This window comes from Ictidomys tridecemlineatus, chromosome 3 (genome assembly GCF_052094955.1).
Source record: "Ictidomys tridecemlineatus isolate mIctTri1 chromosome 3, mIctTri1.hap1, whole genome shotgun sequence".
NCBI classification, from domain to species: domain Eukaryota; kingdom Metazoa; phylum Chordata; class Mammalia; order Rodentia; family Sciuridae; genus Ictidomys; species Ictidomys tridecemlineatus.
The window spans coordinates 128,952,355-128,976,013 of NC_135479.1; the positions used below are offsets into that span (position 1 = coordinate 128,952,355).

General features: G+C 38.8%; 1 protein-coding gene and 1 non-coding gene across 9 annotated transcripts in view; both read left to right on the forward strand.

Moving 5' to 3' along the window:
• Positions 1 to 2,963: 2,963 nt before the first annotated feature.
• On the forward strand, positions 2,964 to 3,069 carry LOC120884583 (U6 spliceosomal RNA). Its single transcript, XR_005727012.1, has one exon. It is a non-coding gene; the product is annotated as a U6 spliceosomal RNA (small nuclear RNA).
• Positions 3,070 to 8,648: 5,579 nt separating this feature from the next.
• Klhl24 (kelch like family member 24) overlaps positions 8,649 to 23,659 on the forward strand; it is a 42,272-nt gene continuing 27,261 nt past the window's right edge. For 3 of the 8 annotated variants that reach the window (XM_078043767.1, XM_078043773.1, XM_078043772.1), the window contains exons 1-3: positions 8,651 to 8,805; positions 15,792 to 15,855; positions 21,221 to 22,201. In XM_078043767.1, coding sequence (XP_077899893.1) covers positions 21,282 to 22,201 — 920 coding nt within the window. In that variant the 5' untranslated portion in view covers positions 8,651 to 8,805; positions 15,792 to 15,855; positions 21,221 to 21,281. Of the gene's footprint in view, positions 8,842 to 12,820; positions 12,931 to 15,791; positions 15,856 to 20,929; positions 21,056 to 21,220; positions 22,202 to 23,659 lie in introns of those variants that run through there. The other 5 variants (XM_078043771.1, XM_078043768.1, XM_078043770.1 and 2 more) reach the window with 5 other exon arrangements.

Consider the following 23,659-nt stretch of genomic DNA (forward strand, 5'->3'; position numbering starts at 1 on the left):
TGTTTCACCCACCACCATCTCAGTCATTGTCCACGTTAGCACCCTGTTTTTAAATATAGGTTTTGTTACTACTCAGATAAGTGAGGCCAACAGATGAAGATGCGGCTTCCTCTGAAAGAACAGTTTGTTACTCAGGAAGTTCGGTCCCCAGGAAGCCACCCAGGGCCACAGGGGGAAGCACCAGGCTTCAGGAGTCAAAGGAAGCAAGAGGAAGTTAAGGCAAAATACTTTATTGTGGCCAGGTCACGTGGCCTAAACTTGTAATCCCAGCAGCTCCAGAGGCTGAGGCAGGAGGATCAAATTCAAAGCCAGTCTCAGCAACTTATCAAGGCCCTAAGCAACTTAACTGTCTCAAATGAAAAAAATTAAAAAGGGCTGGGAATGTGGCTCAATAGTTAAGCACCCCTAAGTTCAATTCCTGGTTCCAAAAAAAAAAAAAAAAAGTGTGGTTTTCACAGGAATCCAGTTCCAAGCTGCAGATTAGTGTCATTGTGATTGGCAAGAGGAAACAGATCAAAACAGATCAGAGAGAAGGACATGGAAAGCCACATAGTAAGTACTGACACATGACTTCATTTTGGATGTGAAGTATTAGCTCAAATACACAGATTTATGTAGAAGCAGGTATAGATACAGTCTAAACATGTATATAAAAATAAAGGATGAGAGCTGTGGTTGTGGCTCAGTAATAGAGAACTTGCCTACCATGTGTGAGATGCTGGGTTCGATTCTCAGAAACATAAATAAATAAGTATCCATTGATAACTAATAAAAACTTAAAAAATAAAGCATGAGAAATGTATTGCTAACAGTAGCTATCTTTGGGTCAGAAGATCACATATAATATCCAATTTCTTCTTTATCCTTTCTAAATATTTCTATAACTGGTGTATAATACTTTGAAATTTGGAACCTTAAAAACTACTAATTTCTTCTCTTTAAATCAAGATATAATTCATGAAAAAATGACTGGGGACATCCTTAAGCCAGCAATGTCATAAATGACCTAGTGCATGTGACTGTCTACTCCAAAAAGTCCCTGAGTAGGAAGCTAAAAATAGAAAGATCAGGGCGGGTGGTGGAGGGGGACTGGGGGAGACAAAGCATCCTACCAAGAGGGCCATGAGCTAGGCAAACTTTAAGCACATGAGGGGATGGACTGGGGGGAAGGAACCTGGCTCAGAACTCTCTCTGGGGAATGCAGTCTGCATGAAGGAAAAGGGCTCACCTAGAGACCTAGCTTGGAAAGCCTTTGGGGATGGTGTGAAAGATGGGGAGCATTATTGGGTGTATAAAGTTTCAGGGTAGGAAATGAATTCACTAAGTAGCTGTGTCCTTCCCAAAATCTCAGCCTATAAAGTCGACTTTTCTCTCTCAGAGTAAAATCTGATTACTGATCATTTATAGCCACTTATGGCAACACAATTCTTTTTCCAAAGAATTCTATGTCCCCTCAGGTTTGTCCTGGTTTGGGCACTTCTTGAACCAAAATAATTTTCCATTGAAGTCCCTCTGACCAAAAAAATACACAGTATTAGGACAAGTGATGTACCTCAGTATGAAGTATTTATATGTCCTGCTCAAGGCCCTGGGTTCAATCCCCAGCATCACAGAACAATGAAACAATATCCAGTAATGCCAAAACTAGACAGGCCTTTGGAAATAATTTAACCAAGCACCCTTCTTGGTGCAAGGCACAGAGCTCCCTTTAGAGATAAAGGAACTGGGACCCAAGGGAATTAGGTTATTTGTCCAGGGTAGCTAAATGACAGAGCTCACCAGGACCCCTCTCTTTCTCTGTATATTTTTTCCCCATTATTCCTTGAAGTTCCCTGTTTAAAAAGAAAAAAAAATCTTCCTTTGCTAGGATATATCAATGACTGTCATTACATCTAGACAGAATAATATCATTACGTCTTGACTGAATAATACCACTTATTAAGGATTATATGTTCTTTTCATAAGCTGTCATTTAATAATCATAATAAGAAGGTATTCTTAGATTCTATTTTCAGGCAAAGAAGCTGAGCACCAAAGCAGTTAAATAAACCACCCAACATCCCCCTGTTAGTGGTAGCAGGATCAGGATTGAAACCTAGTTAATCTGAATCTACACTTACATTCTTGTCTCTGCATAAAGATAAATTAGTGGGACTGTCTTTGATAGGAGATGGTTCCTCAATAAATTGAGCATTCCTTTAAGGTTTTTAATTTCTTTTAAATATGCTCTGAAATTGTCTTTTCTTTGATTAAAATGGCAAATTTAAGCATTGAGACATTATATTAGAACTAAATTTCTAGATTTTATTAAGAGAGTCCCTAAGTGGGGACTGGTGATATAGCTCAGTTGGTAGAGTGCTTGTCTTGCATGCCACAAGACCCTGGGTTCAATCTCCAGCATCACAAACAAAAAAGATAGTCCCTAATTGTATCTAGATAGCCCCATAGAGTTACCAGGAAAAGAATTTTTACCCTGAGTTTGTTTTTATTTCACTTGAGTTTTACCCAGGGTAAATTTTTATCAAAAACTATGAAGGAGAAATCGTATATATTCCCTGTTTGTTTGTTTTGTTTTCCATTAACATGATAATCTTCACAAGTTTTGTGCTATAAAGTATCAACTCTGGCACTTGATTTAGTTGATAAAAAGCAAGGTGCCCTCCAATTCCTTACTACTCTTGAGGACAAAGATCACTTAGAGTTCATCCTGAAAAGCATCTAAATTTAGAGATTTGCTGCTGGAGCAAAACTTCCATGTACCAGTAATAGAACCAGGCAGGCCTTCCAAAGTATGTCAGGCATGTGCTTGCAATGCTATCACAAGCAGGGTCAAGAGGCTCTGTCTCTGTGTACTGGTGACCTGGGAGGCCTGGCTCTTTTCTAGGCCATTTACAGAGTGTTCTGGAGCTGGAAGCACAGAGTCAGGCAATGATTTTTTTAAAAACATTTAAAACAAATATTTAGTGCTCATTTTGGCAGTATATATGCTAAATTGGAATCACACAGAGAGGATTAGAATAGTCATTGCACAAGCATGATGTGTAGACTCATGAAGCTTTCCATATTTTTATGCTGGAGAGGATGTGGAAAAAAAGGAACACTTTTACACTGTTGGTGGGATTGTAAAGTTAGTACAACAGCTGTGGAAAGTAGCATGGAGGCTCTTCAAAAGATTAGCAGAGGAACTACCATATGACCCAGCTATTCTACTCCTCAGTATTTATCCTAAGGAATTACAGTCATCGTACTCTGGAGATACATGACCCATGTTTGTAGCAGCACGATTCACAATAGCCAAACAATGGAACCAGATGAGATGTGTCCATCAACGGTCATATAGAAAATATTTTATTCAGCCATAAAGAAAAATTAAATTACGTCATTTGCAGGAAAATGGATGGAACTTGAGAATATTAAGTGGAAAGCCAAATTCAGAATGTCAAGGGCCCTATGTTTTCTCTCATAGGTGGGAGCTAAAGAGGAAAAGGAAAAGGAAAAATGGGGGGAATCTCATGAAAATGGAAGGAAGATGAGCAGAGTAGAGGAAAGGGTGCCAGAGAGGGAGAAGAGGAGGGAAAAGGGAAATACTGGGAATTGAGATTGACCAAACTATATTGTTATATTGTGTGTATATATGAATAGGTAACAACAAATTCCACCATTATGTGCAACTACAGTGCACCAATAAAAATATGAAAAAATAAAAATAAATCAATCAAATATTTAGGAGCTTGGGGCATAGCTCAGTGGTAAGAGTACCTACCTGGCATGTGCAAGGCTCTGGGCTCAAATCCCAGCACCACCTCAAAAATTTTAAAAATAAAACAAATATTTGAGTAGTGCATTCATGCACATAGTTTTTTGTTTGTTTGTTCTTTAATGTCAAACAAAAGATTCCCGAAAGAAACACAGCTCTCCTCAAACACTAAGTCTTCATCCCTTGATCAGGCAACCCTGGTTCAAGCTCAGTGATGTGGCCTTTGTGGACATTTGAAGAGCAGAGGCAGAGTGCTTTCCCATTCCTGATCTCTCTTCAGAGTATAGGACCCTGGTTGAGTGTTCGGAGGGCTGGCTTTGGTTTTTAGGTTCCTCAATCACTTCATTTCTTCAGACTTGTTTTTCAAATCTAATTTACATATCACAAATTAGAGTGATTCTTGAACCATCAATGTGTGGAAACTGCCCTAAGGTCTGCACTAGAGCTTTGGAGAAGTTGCATTGTTCAAAGTGGATGCCCCAAACAGAGCCTCTTGTGAGCATAACATCAGATGAGGTACTAAACTGAGAATTCTCAGGCTGGAGATTGTTGTTTCATCCTTAACATGATTTCTTAAGAAACTAGACAAGGTCTTCCAAGAACAGGAGAGGAAATGTGCTATAGATATTCTTGAATGGCCTAGCCCCTTCCCTGCATATCTACTGCAGAATTCCTGGAACAGCTGCCCATCAAGCAATCAAAGGGACGACAAGTGGACAAAACAGACTCTCAGAAACTGCAGGCATTTGGAAGGGGAGAAGTGCCAGCCACAGCAGATCAAATCGGAGTCAGTACATGTCTCCTAAATGTCATGGGGTGGTGAGCCTTGGAGGCAAGAAACTAGAGATTAAATCACCGTCTGCTGGAGCCAGCAGCAGGAACTCAATATGGATTTGAAGCATCTGTAGGACATACCGATAACCAGAGCCAAGAGCAGAAATGCAGTCATTTCTAGGACTGGCCTAACATTGCAGCCAGAGGCCACAAAAAGGAGAAGACTTTCTTCATAAATGTTCCAAGTTTAGAGGATTTCCCAGCAAGACATGTAAAATGTGCTGCTGGTGTCCCTTGGGGAATTCAGTGTACCTTGAGCAGTCAGAGCAGGAGTCATTTATGAAAAATCTTTTCCCCAAAATCCAACTTATTCTGAGACTGGAGGGACCACTTGGATTCTCACTAGGGGAAATGATTAAGGAAGAAGATTTAGAGGTAAAATCAGATGTTTTGAGCTGGGACTGGGGTCACCATGGGAGAAGGATTGTATGTGTGCCGTAGTCTCCTGAAGTCAGAGCCCAGGGCTCATGGTAATGACTACTGTTATGAAGTGTCCCTCTAAAGCCCCTGCTAATGCAGGAATATTTAGAGGTGAACTTATTAGATTGTGAGAGCTGTAACTCAATCAGTCTATGCTACTTTGATTGAACTGGCTGGATGATAACTGTAGGCAGGTGAGGCATGGCTAGAGGAGGTGGGTCATGTCCTGGAAAGGTGCATCTGTCCTGTGGCCCCTAGTTTCTCTCTTCTCTCTCACTCCTTTCCGATCTCACCAAGAGCTAAGCAGTTTTCTTCTACTGGGCCCTTCCCCCTTGTTATGTTGCCTCACTTTAGCCCAGAGCAAAAAATGTAGCCAGTTATCGATGGACAGAGACCTATTAATTCATGAGCCCCAAATAAACTTTTCCTCCTCTAAGTTGTTCTTGCTGGTATTTTAGTAACCACTCACCCTTATTTGTATCTAGTGTGGCATGTTTGGTCACAAACAAAATTCTAATGCCACCAAGGCACCCACCACCCAGCATTCATCTTCTTCAACCTTGAAGGATAGTTTCAGGAACAAAACAAGGATTACCACCACCCCCACTCCATCCCACCCCCATGTGATAGAATGGCCTAGCTTTTGCTTCAGTTGTGAGGATGGATACCTTGTGACACAGTGCACCCATGAAGGAAAAAGCTGTGGGAGCATTGAGGAAACTCACCTTCTAAGTGGCAGAAGATTTCCTTCTTTTCCCATATCTCAAAATGGAAATTTTTCAGCTGTATCTTCCCCCATTGAAATCTAATGCTCCAATGTCTAATCCCAAACTCAGCCTGGCTTTGTGGGGCCCATGACTTGCAGAGCTGGAGTAGGAGTAGGGGCAAATTAAACCTTTCCTGGGCTGGGACTGTAGCTCAGTGGTAGAGCACTTGCCTGGCATGATTGAGACCCTGGGATAAATCCCCAGCACAGCAAAAAACAAACAAATCAATTTTTCCTGGTAATCTATATAGTCTAGGTGAGCCAGACCTTCAAAAGGGTTTGAAGGTGATTCATGTCTAACCTCACCAAAGAAGAAGGAAGGGAAGGGAGAGTTCTCAAGATTGGAGAGTCTCAGGTGCCATGAGCAAACAGTGCGTTGTATTTACTGTTCCCGTCACTCCACACTCTGAGGGGTATTGTGTAACAGACTTGCTGGGATATTAAATGTTTCTGTGGAGGAAAACAGGATGGCGGCGTGAGCAGAGATAATTTGTCATTTATCATATTGTCTTCTGAAGAGCAGAACTCCCTTATTTGAAAGGTAATGAGTATAAAATGAAAATTACAGAAAAATAGATGGGAGGAGGGATGTCTCAGAGGAAGGTGACAGAAAATTCAGAAAGAGAAGAAACCCAAAAAAGACCCCAGAGCCAGGGTGTCTGGTGGGACAGAGGAGGATCCGAGGGGAGGAAGCAGATTGTTATGGAGTTTTGCAGCATGAGATGTTGTCTAATTCTCTCTTCATAAAGCCTTCAGCAAAATCTCCTTTACTGATGCTTTTCAACCAGGATTTGCTGTGAAAGAGGAGCTCAAAGTACTAAGTTTATCAAAGGAAGTGCAAATGTCACATTCTTAAAGACTGGATTCTTAAAGAGAATCAGAAAGTTCTAAAGAAGAGGCGTCCCCAGAGATGGGCCTTATAGGATACTCAACATTTCTGCTACAATTGCAGACAAGGGAGACTCCAAGGGCTGGAGGCCAAGAAGAGAGGCTGGGAGGTCTGAAAGTACATGAAATGTCTAAGGAGAAGACCCTACTATTGTCTTCAGGGGAATAAGAGCAGGGTGGCAGAACTATGGATGCTTAGCCACCTTCAGATCTCAAGAGCAGTAGTGGATTTTATGGAAAGCAAAACTAGGACCACTGCGTGGGATTGGCAAGAAGACAGATTATGGCACAATATACTGTTATCTCTAAAAGAAGAAGAAATAGGACTGAAAAACCTCTAGCTCCCTCCAACTTCAGTTGTCTACCTCCTTCAAATGACCAGATAGACCTGGATTGAAAACATTGCACCAAGGAAAACACAATCTCACTCAGTTTCAGTAGATTTCCCTTGGACTTGACAGCTCTGCATCTGTTCCAGTTGAGGAAAAGTTTACTGCCCAACCATGCTCACTGATTTATGGAGTTAGTATAACCCTGAGGGCCCACCACCAATGCTGAAGTCACCCATATTCTGGCTGCCTGAGGAGCCCCACCCACCAGCAGGCCTCTACCTATATGCCAGGACTATTCTGCCTGCTGAGGATCCCTCCCTCCCTTCCTATCTCAGAGTTGTGAGTGATCACCCTTGCATTATTTTCCCCACAGTATCCGAGGACCTCAGGCCCACAACTGCATGTGGAGCCCAGGAGATCTGGAAGAGATTGTTATAATTGATTAAATAAATTAGTTGTTCTTTTCTTGTTAAGCTTTTATTTTAGGCCTGTCTAAATCCCCCTTATGATGGATGAGGACATGTATAGTTTTATGCCCCACAGTTTCTGGCACTTAATGTAGGATGTCATGGGCTGGGAATGCCATTCACTTTAGACACTTTGCTCAGTCTAGAAGGTATGGTTAAGAAATCCTGGACTTCTGACAAAAGCCAGCCAAGGTAAGGATTCTTAACTACATCAGCCTCTCAGATCTCTGTGGGGACTGGTCAAGCCAGAATGGTAAGCAGTTTTATTTCAGGCCTAGCCAAGAACTCTAGGGAAGTAAAGAAAATCTTTCCTTCTCTAAAATAAGTACCCAACAAATATCAGACATTTTCATTTTTGATCATTTTAATGAGATACAAAAAAAAGACCTAAAAATACATCTTAAAGTCCTGAATACCGACCTTCCATATTATTTTCACCTCTGGTCATTTAACACATCTCCTTATTTAATATAGGTATTAATGAAGTGTATTCATGTAGTATAGAAGAGAGATGACTTATAATTTTGATTTGAGAAACCAAAACCTAGTTAAATGGTTTCAAAATCAGGAGGTTAAAAAAAAAAGATTTGCAGAAACAAAAGAACAAAAATAATGCCTCTCAGAGAGAGTCTATCTTCCCTGGAAAATAGAGATTTGGGACAACTTTGTTCAACTTGCATGCGCGTTCAAAATTAAAAAAGTAGGCTAAGATTTGATACCAGTGGCATTAATAGATTTACAAAGAAAGGTAGTTTCTCTTGCGCCTTCTAGTGACCAGGGTTTTAGTCCCTTTACCCTTCAGTCCCTCAGATTTTCCAATTATATATCAAAGAGTTAAATTAAAAGATCTTAAGTCTCATAGCTCTAAGCTGTAAGGTTCTGTGAATTCCTTGTGTGTGGGGGGGTGGGGGGAGGCTTTGAGGACAATAAACAGCCGCAGCAGTTTTCTCACCAAGGCTCTTCGCACTTGATGCATTTCCTTCACTGGTCTCTATCTAAAAAAAAAAAGTGTTTCAAGTCAGCAGCCCTCGCACTGCGTCTTGCCACTCTGGGTACTTAGTACTCAGATGGCGGGGGTGGGGGGGGGTGGGGGGGTGTCATCTGTGAGGGAAGGAGAACTACAACTCCCAGGGTTCCCCAGGTGGGGACGCCTATCCGATTGGCCAGGGGTCGGTGACGCTCAGTGTTTTGGCCCCAACGGTCACATGTTTCCTTTGTTGTGAGCTGCGGCCGAGACTGGTGTTTCGCTGAGACGCCGGCGCTGGAGAGTGCGTTGCGCCGCCGGCCGCTGAGGGACCGCAGGGCCCGCCGCTGCTGGCAGCTTCCAGCCTTCGCCGAGAGGTACCCGGGGATGACAGCTCCGGGACCGGCCGAAAGGCGAGGAATCGGCCAGAGCCTGGGACCTCGGGGTGGAGGGGCGGCCGAGGTCCTGGCCACCGGGTGTCACGGGTGGGAAGCTTGCGGCGGCCAGCCTCTCAGAGCCAGACTAGGGGTCTGCGGGAGAACTGCGGCTGGGTCTGCAGGGCCCTTTTCTGAGGCGAGGGGCCACCGAGGTGAACCTGGGGGGACCCCAGCCCCGGCTGGATAGCGTCAACGCTGAGGGAGGGCACCCCCGCCTCCCGGCACTACCGGCCCGGAACTGCCGCGCGGCCTGCGGGGGCGGGGAGGGCAGCCGCGGCTGGGTCGCAGGTGCGGTCACTCCGCCGCCTCGGGGCTGAGCAGCTGGGGGCCGGGCCCTGCACGTCGCTGATGGGCTTCCAACGGGCGTTGCTTTTTTTCTTTTTTTTTTTTTTTAAGCTCTGGAAGCAGTAAGTGCGACGGTCTCAAATCCAGCCTTCCCGTTTGGCGGGGGGGGGGGGGGCGTTCGCCCTGTAGGGGAGAACTGACGGGATCAAGATGGGGTACCCAGGGCTTCGGGCCAAAGGAGCCCCGTTAAGACGATTGCGAAATGTGCTCGGCACTGTCACCTGACCGTTACCCCCGCCCCCGCCGCCCGCAAGCCTTTGTTTACCACTCTTGCGACCCGGCCCGCACCGGGAACCCGGCGGTCCCCGGAGAGCCGGGCGGGCGGGGGAGCGGGCGTTCCGCGGGTGGAGTCCCCGCCTCCCCTCCCCACCTTCCCACCACTCCAAGCCTTGGCGTCTTAATTTAGTTCCCAGTGTCCCCGCCCCAAGTTCTCGATGCCCAGGGCCAAGACTCTTAAGGCGGCCCGGATTGGCGCCTGCGGCGATTGTGGGTGGGACCCAGCGGCGAGCTCGAGTTTTTGTTGGCGATCGTCACGTCGCTAGGTGGGCCTGCCCTAGTCAGTTCTTCCCGCCCCCTTGAAGGTGATCTGGAGGACGCGCGGGAGCGCGCCCTGGCCGCTGTGGGGCCTGGCGGTGGGGGTGAGGGCGGCGCGCGCCCCCGTGCCGGCCGCCAGGGGCCTCCGTGGAGGCGCTGGCTTCTCGCGGTTTCTGTAGGCGGTTCTGGCCACGCAGCGGACTGCAGCTGCGTCCCGCCCTCCGAGGACCGGAAAATTAGCACCCTGTAACTGCTGTCGCTTTATCTGCCGAGATGATGCAGAGGAAGTCCTGCGAATTTGTTCTTGCCTGTTCTGTAAACAGGGCTTAGATGGCTAAATACAGGGCACGTTTTGGGGGGCTTCGCGGTTACCCCTGAGGCAGTGACTGTTCACAGTTGATTTAAGTGGATTTTAATGATTAATTGCTTTTGTTGGCAGCTTCATAAACACCATCTTAGTATTTGCAGCCACAGACCTTTTAAAATCCACCAACTGGTTGATTTTTATTAGATTTGTAAAATAGATTTAAAATGTACACATTGTCTGTTAAGACCGTTAATGGTTAGATTTAAAAGATTGCTTTTAAAAAATGATGGTTTGAGGATACGTCCCTGAAAATTAAAGATTCTTATATAAGCCTGCTCAAATGAGTTATTTTCCTCCTTCGGGGGATTCTAGCTCACATCAGTGTTTGAGCTAATTCAGTTTTGAGAAGGGAATTGCAGATGTGTTTGAAAACTGTAAATTAAGATAATAAAATCTGGGAGGCCAGTTTTAACCATAGTGTATTAAAGGTGTTTTTTTTTTTTTAATCTTTGGAGCAAATAGGGTACTTGGGTTTTAACAGATTTTCTTTTCTGTAAATCTGTAATAGTTCACCCAAGACTTAAATATATTTTATAAAGAAGAAAGATGGAGCTCTCCTGGGTGAAGCAGGAATTGAATGTGAATCTTTCTTATTGGTTATACATTCTTAACATATTTTAAAAATTCAAGTAGAGATGGCTACATTGGAATGAGCAGCTGCTGTGATCCAAACTCCCTCATAAGTAGTGCATGGAAGGCATTTAATATATTTAAACAAGTACAAATGCAACTAACCTTTCTAAAAATTAAAGCCACCACTTGATAAAGACCTTTTTATTTAAACAAAGCCTTATGACAGTACCTGAACAGGAAGAAGAAATAGTATCCTGAGTTAGGGCTGTTGTCAACTTTATCTTAAACTTTCCTGTGTTTTGTCCAAGTTGTTAAAATTTTAACACCACACACACACACACACACACACACACACACACACACACACACACACACACACACACACACACACACCCTCCCTCCTGGATATTGAGTTAGGGCTGTTGTCAACTTTATCTTAAACTTTCCTGTGTTTTGTCCAAGTTGTTAAAATTTTAACACCACACACACACACACACCCTCCCTCCTGGATATTGAACCCAGGACCTCCCATGCTAGGTAAGCACTCTACCATAGAGCTACATCCCTAGCCCTTTTTATTTTAAGACAGGGTGTCTAATTGGAGCTAGCCTCCAACTTTTGATCCTCCTGCCTCAGCCTCCGGAATTGCAGGAGATATAGCGTGCCCTACTGAGCCAGGCTTAATATACTTTTTTTTTTAATATTTATTTTTTAGTCATAGGTGAACATAGTATCTTTATTTTATTTTTATATGGTTCTGAGGATCAAACCCAGTGCCTCACGCATGGTAGGCAAGGGCTATATCTTTGAGCAACCCCAGCCCCTACTTTTTTTTTTTTTAACTTCCTTGTTTTTCTGCCATTTCATGAAAACTCAAAGGTCAAGTCTTTGAAAAATAAACACTACAATATATCCCGTTAGTGATATCAGTTGTTTTTGTAAATACTTTCCTCTTATCTGGAAATTTAGGACCTCTTTTTTTTTCAATAGTTATTTAAGTATGTTGTACAATGAAAAATGTGAGTAAAATGTAAATATAAATATGAAAAATACAACCTATATGATTTTTTCTTCTGTTATGACAACAAGAAAACATTATACAACAACTGTATGTTTTAAAATCCCTAGCCTTTCTGTCATGAAAAACATAATAAGCAAGGTGCCAGGGTGCATTCTTGTAGCCCTAGCTAATACACAGGCTGGGGTGGGAGGGTCACTTTAGCCTAGGAAATCAAGAGCAGCCTAGGCAGCAGAGTCAGACCCTGGCTAAAAAAGGGGGTTGGGGAAAGGGACATGGAGGAATAGTGAGAGGAAAAAAAGAAATAAGACACAGAAGAAAAATCAGTAGCTAAATTTTTTTAAAGTGGAGTCTGCCTAAATCACCCAAGAGCTTAATACTTAATACTCAAATTTATGTTTTTAAATGGCTAGGCTTTACTCTTTACCGAGGTTTCTAAAAGTTATTTCTTTTAATAATTTGTGTCACCACTAAGGTAAGTAAAAATCACTGTTTGGGGCTAGGGAAGTGGCTCAGTATTAGAGCATTTGCCTGGCATTTGTGAGGCCGTGGGTTAGATCCCCAACACTGGAAAAAAATAAAATCACTGATTGACAAGTCTGTCTCTGCTGCCTTTTATATATATAAAAACTCATTTCGCGTACTCAGATTTCTCAAATTTGTTAAGTGACAGAGTTTCTGGTAACACCTTGCAGATTTAATTCTAATAAACAACAAAAAACAGTTTTGCTAAAGAAACCATAACTATGTCATATATATAGTTTTTCAACTTTGTGTGTGTGTAACTGGGGATTGAACCCAGGATGTTCTGCCACTGAACTACATCTTTAGCCCCTTTTATTTTATTTTGAAACAAGGTGTTGCTAAGTTTCCCGGGCTGGCTTCCAACTGCCTTAGCCTCCTGAATTGCTGAGATTACAGGTGTTCGCCACCATGCCTGGTATTTCTTTCAATTTTAAAATTAAAAAAAAAAAAGCATTTAATACTACATGTCAGCAGGATAAAACCAAATGACATTAAATTTTTGTGTCAGATCTAGTGAGAAACAAGAATAGGCCCAGCAGGTATAATGTCTGATGGTTCAACATTCTTTTTTTTCCCCCTTCCCTTCCTTTTAGGGGTTGGGAAGTATTCTCTAGTCAAAGTTTTAAAAAAAAGAAGAGTGAGACAAGAGGATCCCAAGTTGGAGGACAGCCTCAGCAATTTAGCAAGACCTCTCAGCAACTCAGTGAGATCCTGCCTCAAAATTATAAAAAAAAAAAATCTATCTATCTATCTATATATCTATATCTATCTATCTATATATATATATATATATATATATATATATATAATTAATAAAGACTGGAGAAATAACTCAGTGGTAAAGAGCCAGAGCCCATAGGTTCATTCCCCAGTACCAAAAAAAAAAAAAAAGTTTTAAGGCAAGGGAGAGAAACACTTGGGGGGGATTCAGTTTTTTCCTTGTGCCTTTGAAGACAGTATTCTTTTTAAATTATAGAATCATTGTTTAAGCTTCCTAAATTTTTCACCATCAGACACTTTTTAAATTTTTCTCCCACCAAAGTGTATTATTAGAAGATTCTAGTTGACATAAGATAATCACTAGTTATATAGCTATCAAAAAACTAAAGAGTTGGTTTTAGTTGGTTTTAGTTGGTTTCAGATGTATCTTAAAGGGCTAAATCTGGTCTTGGTGGTTCCATTAAGAAACTGGAAATACTGAAAATTTCTTGAAGACTGGACTTTAAATATTGATTTTGTAAAACTTGCTTTAGGAATCACTTCTCCAGAATAATAACTTTAAATTGAAAATTTAACAGAGCATATTTATAATTTTTAAAAAGTAGTCATCAGGCTAGGCACTGTGATGCATGCCTGTAATCCCAGTGACTCAAGAAGCTGAAGCAGGAGGATTGCAAGTTTGAGGCCAGCCTCAGCAACATAGTGGAGCCCTGTCTCAAAATGTAGCTCAGTGATAAAGTACCCATGGGTTCAATCCCCTGTGTCCCCCTCCCCCCCCAAAAAAAAGTGGTCATCAAGAGCTGTAAGTAGCTTAATGGTAAAGCAGGTAGTTAGTCACCATATGTGAGTCCCTGGGTTTAATTCCCATCATTGAAAGAAAGAACAGTGGTCATCAAATAACTAAATTAGTTATGAGACACTAGAGTGAAAAAAAAATCTTAAGTTTATAAAAACTGCTTGGTTTTATATAGTATGGCTTCTTTTAAATTACTGTATATTTTCAAAGATAAATCTCTTCTTGATATTTATCCCTTTTTTTTTTTAATCTTTATTTTTTTTGTTTTTATGTGGTGCTGAGGATCTAACCCAGTGCCTCACATGTGCGAGGCACGCGCTCTGCCACTGAGCCACAACCCCAGCCCGGTAGTTAACCTTTCTTGTTGCTGCTGTGTTGTTTTTCATCCGTGGTTAAATTTAAGAAAATGGAGTAGTATAGAGCATAGCATGTGGATTCACTACCACAAGTTGTAGGGGCTGTGCTAATCAGGATGTTGGTTTCCTATGTTTTATGATAGTCTTTAGAAGGCTCTCATTAATCCATACTATCTTTATGGCTGATAGTAATTTATTTGTTTAGAATTCCTTTATTCTACAGGAAAAAGAATCTTGTTGCATTATAACAATATGATAGATCACTTTTGGTATTATATATTCCTTAAGACTGTACTCTGACCTACTCTGGCCCTTAGCCTTAGAAGGTCAGTATTACCTACAAGTCCTGCAGAAAATGTCCAGGTGAATTGCCTTGCCCTTTCTACTCTATAAGGTATCATTCTAGATTAGATGAGTCATGAGAAGGCTCTCTTCCAATTTGCACCTGTGTTGTCTGCTAGAGAAATGCTGAGAATTTGAATCTATTTTAGTATCTGTCTTGGAGTTCTTGTTTGATTCTGGTCTTAGTCAACCCTGCAAGGTCTGAAATTGGATCTGAATCCAACATTTGCAATCCCATTGCCAGGCACAGACTAGGGTATCTATAAATGTTTCTGGAATTGACCTGAATCTTTTGATTGACTCAGGATCTAATTGTCTACTTGGAAACACTTTTTTTTTTTTTTTAAGTAATTACTTGGAAACAGCCCCTGTTTTGACCAAGTTACAATATTCTTTATCAGGGGTGCCTGTCAGACAGACTTCTGAAAATGAGGAAACACACAGGATAACACTCAGACTGGATTAAAAAATGTGTATATATGTTTAAGAAAAAATCAGTTGATAGTTTATATTTGGTTTGAGGGTCAACTTTTGAATTTGCCTGAGCTTGTCTAGAATTTACGAGTTCTATTTATAAAAATCTGGGCCTGAAACCAGGGCCACTTGTATTTAAATACTCTTGCTATTCTGTGCACAGCTCAAATTTCTGATATTTTCTCTTTTAAGTATTCCTCACCTTCCCTTCCACCAAATTAATAAATAAATAAATAAAATCAGTGAATTAGTCGGTTGCTATAGGCATTATGTCTATAAGGTTCAACAAAGCAGAAGAAATGCACATTTACATATCTCAAAAACAATTATTTAATAAACAGATTATATATTAAAATCTAAATTAAGGATTTTAAAATAGGGTTTTTTCATGAATTCTTGAGCTTTTCTCATTGGTTTCATAGTACATAATATATAGTAGCTAAACTGTTTATGTCTGATAATATTGACAGACTGATAATTTTTAATGGCACCAAACTCAGATGAACATCAATTTCCAGATATTCCTCAAATATTCAAAGCACAATTATCACAGCTTATGTATTTTTTTCATCTCACTGCTACATTTAGCTTCCTGTTGCCTTGAATGTTTGTTTATTCATCTTTTACTCAAGAAATCTTATTGCAGGATAAAATTGTCAAGTAAGGAAGCTGATAAATAAGAAAACTAATCTGTGTATCAAAGAGCATAAAATTATTAATTTGCTTAAGGAAGTGTTTTTCTTATGATTTTCTATGAAAAAGTGAGCTTCCAGTTAGAAACTAAAATCTATTTCAACACATTAGTATATAATGCTAATAACTGTACCTAAATAATTAATATTTGATTTATATGTATCTATTCTCCATTTATTTTAGGTGTGGAAATTAAAACAACATAAATATTTTGACTGAGGGCTTTGATCAAACAGATGCTAAAAAGGTATATTTGTAATATTTATAAACTATCTAAACATTGTTATTAGAGAATTTAAGCCATTTTCCTTTCTTTAGCCAGGGATTTCTTATGCTAGTCAAAGTAACAAGGAGCAGTTCTCTCTATTAGATCATAAAAAAAGGCCATGTCACAATTATTTCTGTTGCTAAATATTTAGCCACTCCTTTCTGTTCTTTCCTGAGAGCCTCAGTTCTTCTGCGTTTTTCTCCAGTCTTGGAGATACCAAGATACATTATTTTCACTAATTTTTCTGGGACCTAGGCCAAATACATGTAATTTTATATTTACCTAGCAATCAGAAAGTAGGTCTGTCACATGAGTTCTACAGCTGAAAATAAATCCTAGAATGTCCTTAACCAGAATAATCTTAAGAAAGGCCATTATTTTCAAATGAAGAGTGTAGCTCCAGGAATAAACTCCTAAAAAAAAAATGAGGGAAATAAAGAAGGAAATACTAGCTTTTCCTGATAAGTCTTGTAACTTTGGCAGCTAGTGAGTATCTTGACAGTCTGGTCACACTTGTGCCCACTAACTTATCTATATACAACTTTCAGTTATTATTTTTCTTTGGAACAAATATGTTCCTACTGTTTTATCCAGAGATTCCTAATTGCTTGCTTACTTTTTCCTAGTAAGAAATAATTATGTTTTGATATTTGCAAAGTTTTTAGAAGAATTCACTGTGTAATCTTCTGTTTTGTTTGATTAAGTATGAGTTCATTTAAAAATTTTTTTTAATTGTTGATAGAACTTTATTTTTATTTATTTATGTGTGGTGCTGAGACTCAAACCCAGTGCTTCACACATGCTAGGCAAGTGCTCTACCACTGAGCTATAACCTCAGCCCATGAGTTCATTTTTTATAAACCTGGAATTCAATACATACTTTGATACATGATTAAACTTTTGTTTTCCTTTTTAACCATTTCTGGTTAAAATTAAGTACTTTATTTGAATAAAGTGGAAAGGTTAATAAATTACACCTGGAAGCCCAAAAGATATATTTTGAAATACATCCACATTTCTAAGATGCTTCTGTGCAAATCCTTTACCCTGTCCTAAATAGAGTTCTTATTTAGTGTTTTGGAGACTGGTTAATGGAGAGTTCTTAGGAAGTCCAGAGAAAGCAAAAATATCCCCCAAAATCATGAGATAGTACGCCATAGTGGCTTGAATGGATCTATCTGGTCTATGAGATTGCCTATCTTATATACAAAGTAGTAAACAAGTATCTTATTGCCATTAACTACTTTGTAATCAGGTGATTTTACATGTTCTAATACAGAATTCTCTGCTGGAGAGTAAGACCTCTTTTATCAGTCAATAAATCAAGGAATCATCTATGAGAATAAGGGACCAAAAATAGTAAAAAGACCCTTAACTCAAAGTTTTAATCAGTCTTATAGTAATACTTAATTCACTCAATATGAGTTTTTGTTAGCTTTTTTGCAGCTGTGGCCAAATGACCTGCAAGAACAACATAGAGACAGAAAGGTTTTTTTGGTTCTCAGGGTTTTAGAGATGGCCATCTCTATTGCTGTGGGCCCAGAAGGACGTGGCAGAGGAAAACAGCTCAGAATATGGCAACAAGGAATCGGAAAGCTCTGCTCACCAAAGGCATGCCCCCATGACCTACCTCCTCCAGCCATGCCCTGCCTGCCTCCAATTAACACCCAGTTAATGCAGTCAAGTGGATTAATGCACTGATTCAGTTAAGGTTCATAACCCAGTCATTTTACCCTTAGACTTTCTTGCATTATCTCATACATGAGCTTTTGGGAGTCACCTCAGTCTAAACCATAACAATATATTGTCACCAAATTTTGATACAGTAAGGTCATCAGACAAAGCAGAATGTCATTTCACATTATTTATCCATGTTAGCCAAGGGGGAATTCTTACAATATACTAATTTGTTTTGATTTCAAACACATTTCATTGAAAGTTATAAAAAAAGAAAACTATAGAGAAAGAATGGTCAAAAAGTTTTTATATTGTTAAAACCAGTAATCATGCAGCACTAGTCACAGTCACAATAGCTTGTACAAATTGCTTAAACTTGAAATGTAATAAGAATTTAAATTAAATAGTATAAAGAATAAGTTCTTGATTTAGACAGCTGACTTGTGGGTATTCAGTCATTATTTGAACTTATATTAGTAAAGCATTAAGATTGAAATATGAATTATATTCCATGTCACCACAGTTTATCATAATTGAAATGTTCCCCAGTTATCACTTGTGATATTATATACTTAAGTTTCAACAACAAAATTAACATTCAGGCACAGGGGGATAGATTTTGGTGTATAGAAGTATCACTGAAGATAACTTTAAATTAAGACCATAATTTATATATATTCTCCTGCTTAAGATGAAAATTTCCTTATAGGAACTTGGAATTTGGAAGTGACTCTATGCACTGTACATGGATTTTTTTAAATTTTTATTCTTTTTAGATATTCATGACAGTAGAGTACATTTTTACACATTATACATACATAGAGTATAACTTATTCTAATTAGGATGCCATTCTTACGATTGTACATAATGTGGAGTGTCACTGGTGGCGTATTCATATATGAACATAGGAATGGTATGTCTGATTCATTCTGTCTTTCCTATTCCCATCCCTCCTTCCTTCCCATCATTCCCCTTTGTCTAATCCACTGAACTTCTATTCTTCCTTCCCCCTATTTAACTGTGTGTTAGCCTCTGCTTATCAGAGAATGTACATGGATTTTTAAGTTTTAAACCATGTATAAATGTATGTGCACATGAACATGCACACATTTACATGGGCAACCATAACGCAACTAGTTAGATGACCTACAATGAGGCAAATACGAACTCTGTATGTAATCAGTTAGTGATAATAAATTTTAAAACTAATCATAAGGTTGGGGGTGTAGCTCAGTGGTAAATGAATACAAGACCCTGGGTTCAATCCCAAGTACCAAACAAACAAAGCAAATCATAAAATACTTTAAACTCAGATTACCTTTATTCATTTAGGTAATATTCTCTGTCAAATGGAATAAAGACTAAAGTAAAATAATAATCTTTTCATATAGGATCACATTATTACGATTCAGAGGCAGGATGCTGGTATCTCAAAAGTCCTAAAATGACTGAAAAGTATAATGCTCTTTGGTCTCCTCTAAGAATTCTGGCAAACAAAACAAAACAAAACAGGAAGTTCTTGGAAATTTACCAGGTTACACTTGATTAACAGTTAGGATCTGTGACCTAACAAGAATAATTTAGAGAAGGAAAAACTTACTTTAGCTCATAGTTTCAAAGGTCTCAGTTCATGGTCCGCTAAGTCCATCACTTTGGATCTGAGATGAGGCATAATATCCTAGCCGAAGGACCCAGTGGAGGAAAGCTGGTCAGCTCATGGCAGTCAGGAAGCAGAGAGAAGGAAAGATGCTAGGGAAAAAATATAAACCCCAAAGGTACATCCCCAGTAACCTACTTCCTGTAGCCACACTCTACCTGCCTACACAATACAGTAGTCCTTTCCAACTATTAATCCATCAAATGATATAACCCACTGATTAGGTTATAACTTTCATAATCTGTTCATTTCACCTCTGAACATTCCTACATTAATAGGAGCTTGGCAGGGGAGGCATCTCATATACAAAGCATAACAGGAGCTAAAAATCTGATGCAACCACAGAGGTTTTATTTGCTATATGAATTAAAAAACAAAACAGAAATGTGGAAAGAGAATAAAACAGGATACAGATGATACATAACATGGAAAAAAGAGAATATATAATAGAACAGTTATTCCTGATTTTGTTACTACATATTTACCTCTTTGTGCCACTTAAGAATTTTTCAAATGTGGTACAATTTAATACATAACAGTATACATAAAACACAGTCTTATATTAAGATTATTAACTCTCTGGGCAGGGGATGTGGCTCAAGCGGTAGCGCGCTCGCCTGGCATGCGTGCGGCCCGGGTTCGATCCTCAGCACCACATACCAACAAAGATGTTGTGTCTGCCAAGAAATAAAAAATAAATATGAAAAATTCTCTCTCTCTCTCTCCCTCCCTCCTCTCTCACTCTCTCTTTAAAAAAAAAAAAGATTATTAACTCTCAAAGCTCAGTTTTATTTGCAGCTTATGAATATAGGATGGCATCTCATTTTTTTAGATTACCCACAAGGTCCTTTAGGTACCTTCTTATTGCTACCATACTTAGGCCTGAATGTCTGATTGATGAGATATTTCAAGAAGTTGGAACTTTTAGAAGGGGTTGTCCATAAGATTGTGAGGCTATGGAACTAGATAAGCATTACTTCCAGTACTATTAACTCAATTAATAATACATTTTGAATCGTATCATTTTCTGGAGATGTGGAAAGAGAATAGGAGCTGAACTCCCTTAAAATTAGCATCATAGAGAACTGATGTCTGTAGAGAAGCGCCTAAATCCATTGGTTACTTATTCACAGTCATCTTTGGGAATCTGTGGGGTGTTTCTTATTAGCGAAAGGGGAGGATGGCCATGAATGTTTTAATTTTTTAAAACAAAGCACTACCTATTTATAGTGGAAATTTTGAGGAAAATAGAGAAGGTAAATAAATCACTTAATTTTTAGAAACAGATATGCCTCCTTTTCTATCCCTAGATGCATTACTATATAAATTTTTTATTAGCATATGTTTTGTGATCTTTTTCATTTACTATCTGGCTAATACTTCACCATGTCAATAAGTACCCTATATACTTTAGAATGACTACATAGACTGTGTTCCATCTTTAAGATATTCTATGATTTATAATCTACAGTAGGGCTGTTAAGTTGTTTTAAGTATTTTCTATTAATATGGCATTGAACGTCTATAGATAAGACTTTCCATACAATCTTGTTTGTTTCCTTAAGAGAGATTATTAGAAAGAGATGTGGGTCAGACAGTATATATATTTTTAAAGTCTGTTGATATATTTAGATAAAATTCTTATCCAGCAATGCTGTATTAAGATAATAACTATTTATATTAGGATCAAATTCTTCATCATTCTGACTTCTCTGTAGTCCGTCAGTAGAATGAAACCCAACTGTAAAAAGAGAGACAGAAGGTTACTTATAATTGAAAAATACATAGTATCTTTTCAGCTGGGGAACTTCAAGACTACAAATTACCCCTAATGTTCTAATTAGGTAAATACAAATTTTTCTTTTATTAAAGGTTGTTAAAATGAGACAGTCTCATATACCCTACGTGAAATTTATTAATCATGTGGTTTATATATTTACATCAAAATGAAATTATGTAATTGAATATTGAATTTTTTACATTGAAATTCTTTCCTTTTTTTATTTTAGACACATAAAGAAGACCCCTATCGATCATTTCTCAACAATTATATAGTCAACTAATGTAACAATGGTACTAATATTGGGACGCAGACTAAACAGAGAGGATCTTGGGGTACGTGATTCCCCAGCAACTAAGCGTAAAGTTTTTGAAATGGACCCTAAATCTCTGACAGGTCATGAGTTTTTTGACTTCTCTTCAGGATCATCCCATGCTGAAAACATACTCCAGATATTTAATGAGTTCCGAGACAGCCGCTTATTCACAGATGTTATCATCTGTGTGGAAGGAAAGGAGTTTCCTTGCCATAGAGCTGTTCTTTCAGCCTGTAGCAGCTACTTCAGAGCTATGTTTTGTAATGACCACAGGGAAAGCCGAGAAATGTTGGTTGAGATCAATGGTATTTTAGCTGAAGCCATGGAATGTTTTTTGCAGTATGTTTATACTGGAAAGGTGAAGATCACTACAGAGAATGTTCAATATCTCTTTGAAACCTCAAGCCTCTTTCAGATTAGTGTTCTCCGTGATGCATGTGCCAAGTTCTTGGAGGAGCAACTGGATCCTTGTAATTGCTTAGGAATTCAGCGCTTTGCTGACACCCATTCACTCAAAACACTCTTCACAAAATGTAAAACTTTTGCATTACAGACTTTTGAGGATGTGTCCCAGCATGAAGAATTTCTTGAGCTTGACAAAGATGAACTTATTGATTATATTTGTAGTGATGAACTTGTTATTGGTAAAGAGGAGATGGTTTTTGAAGCCGTCATGCGTTGGGTCTATCGTGCTGTTGATCTGAGAAGACCATTGTTACACGAGCTCCTGACACATGTGAGACTCCCTCTTTTGCATCCCAACTACTTTGTTCAAACAGTCGAGGTGGACCAATTGATCCAGAATTCTCCTGAGTGTTACCAGTTGTTGCATGAAGCAAGACGGTACCACATACTTGGGAATGAAATGATGTCCCCAAGGACTAGGCCACGCAGGTGAGAAGATTTACAAATATAGATAATAAAATTTTTTAAAATAGTTTTAAATCTCCTGAATCCAAACTCAGTGTAGTCACTTATTTGTATAGTTTACATGCAGTTTTTGTACTGTTTAATATTTATTTTGGATTATGTAAATAATGAAAAGGAAGACTAGTGAAGACTGCATTCAACAATGCATTTTTTAAAATATTTTTTTGTAGTTGTAGATGGACAGAATGCCTTTATTTTATTTGTTTATTTTTATATGGTGCTGAAGATCGAACCCATTGCCTCACACATGCTGGGCAAGCGCTCTGCCACTGAGCTACAGCCTCCGCACAACAATGCATTTTTTTTTATAATGTTGTCCTGAGCTATCAGAGAGTGTTAAAAGGGTCTTTGCCACTGTGCTTGTCTCAACATATTACTACTAATTTCTCTTAACCTTTGTAAGACCTCAAACCTTTCCACTTTTCTTTCCAAGGAGTTTTGAATACAGAGTAGCTAAATGGTAGGCTCCCTTAAGACAGAACAAATTATGTTCTGTGGGTGTATGAATTTGGCACAATGAGTCCACTGTTATATATAATCATAATGTACCAGTAAAAATAAATTGAAGAAACAATAAGCTTGCTTACTTAGACTGCCTCTACTTATTAAAAACAATTTGCACATCCACAGACTGACCTTTGTCCTCCAAGACTGAACATGGAATTTAGAGGTAAAGTAAGTAAACTGGTATGCAAAGTGAATTCACAGATGTAAAACTCAGATCTCCAACCTTTTATAAATGCCGTATATATTTTCTCAATTTTTAATCTTTTTTCTGATATGAAATTATATCATCCTTTAGAACTTGTGCAGTTTATTAGCATTGCACTGTATTTGTGTCTTCTTAGAAAAGGTTATTTCTGTAAAACACCTTTTGATTTTGATTGACAAAATATAGAAAAAATAAATTTTCATGCCTTATTAATAGAAAAAAATACTGTTAAACTTTGTTATTAATAAGCAGAAAATACCTATTTTGAGAAGCATTCCAGAAGAGAAGTTTTTTAATATTTTTCTGACAAAGCTAACATTGCTGTTCAGGTTTTTTAATTGTAGTTAAAAAATAGCATAACAGTTATCATCTTACCTATTTTTAGTTGTACAGTTCAATATTATTAAGTATATGCACACTGTTGTGAAATTGGAATTTTTTCCAGCATCTCTTTTTTTTCTGTACATTTACTACAGCATATAAAACCACATTTTTAACTTTCATTTTAAGTGCCATTGTTACTCATTATGTCATGAAATATTCTATTTTTTTAAATCTAAGCTAGTTTGGATGTAGCAAGATTTAATCCATTTCCTCATATGTAAAGTATGGATAATAAATAGGGTTTACTTCACAGGATTTCAGATTGGAACTATTAAATTCAATAGTCCTTAGGCATCCAGCATATATGTAGAAAAGTCCCTAATTAT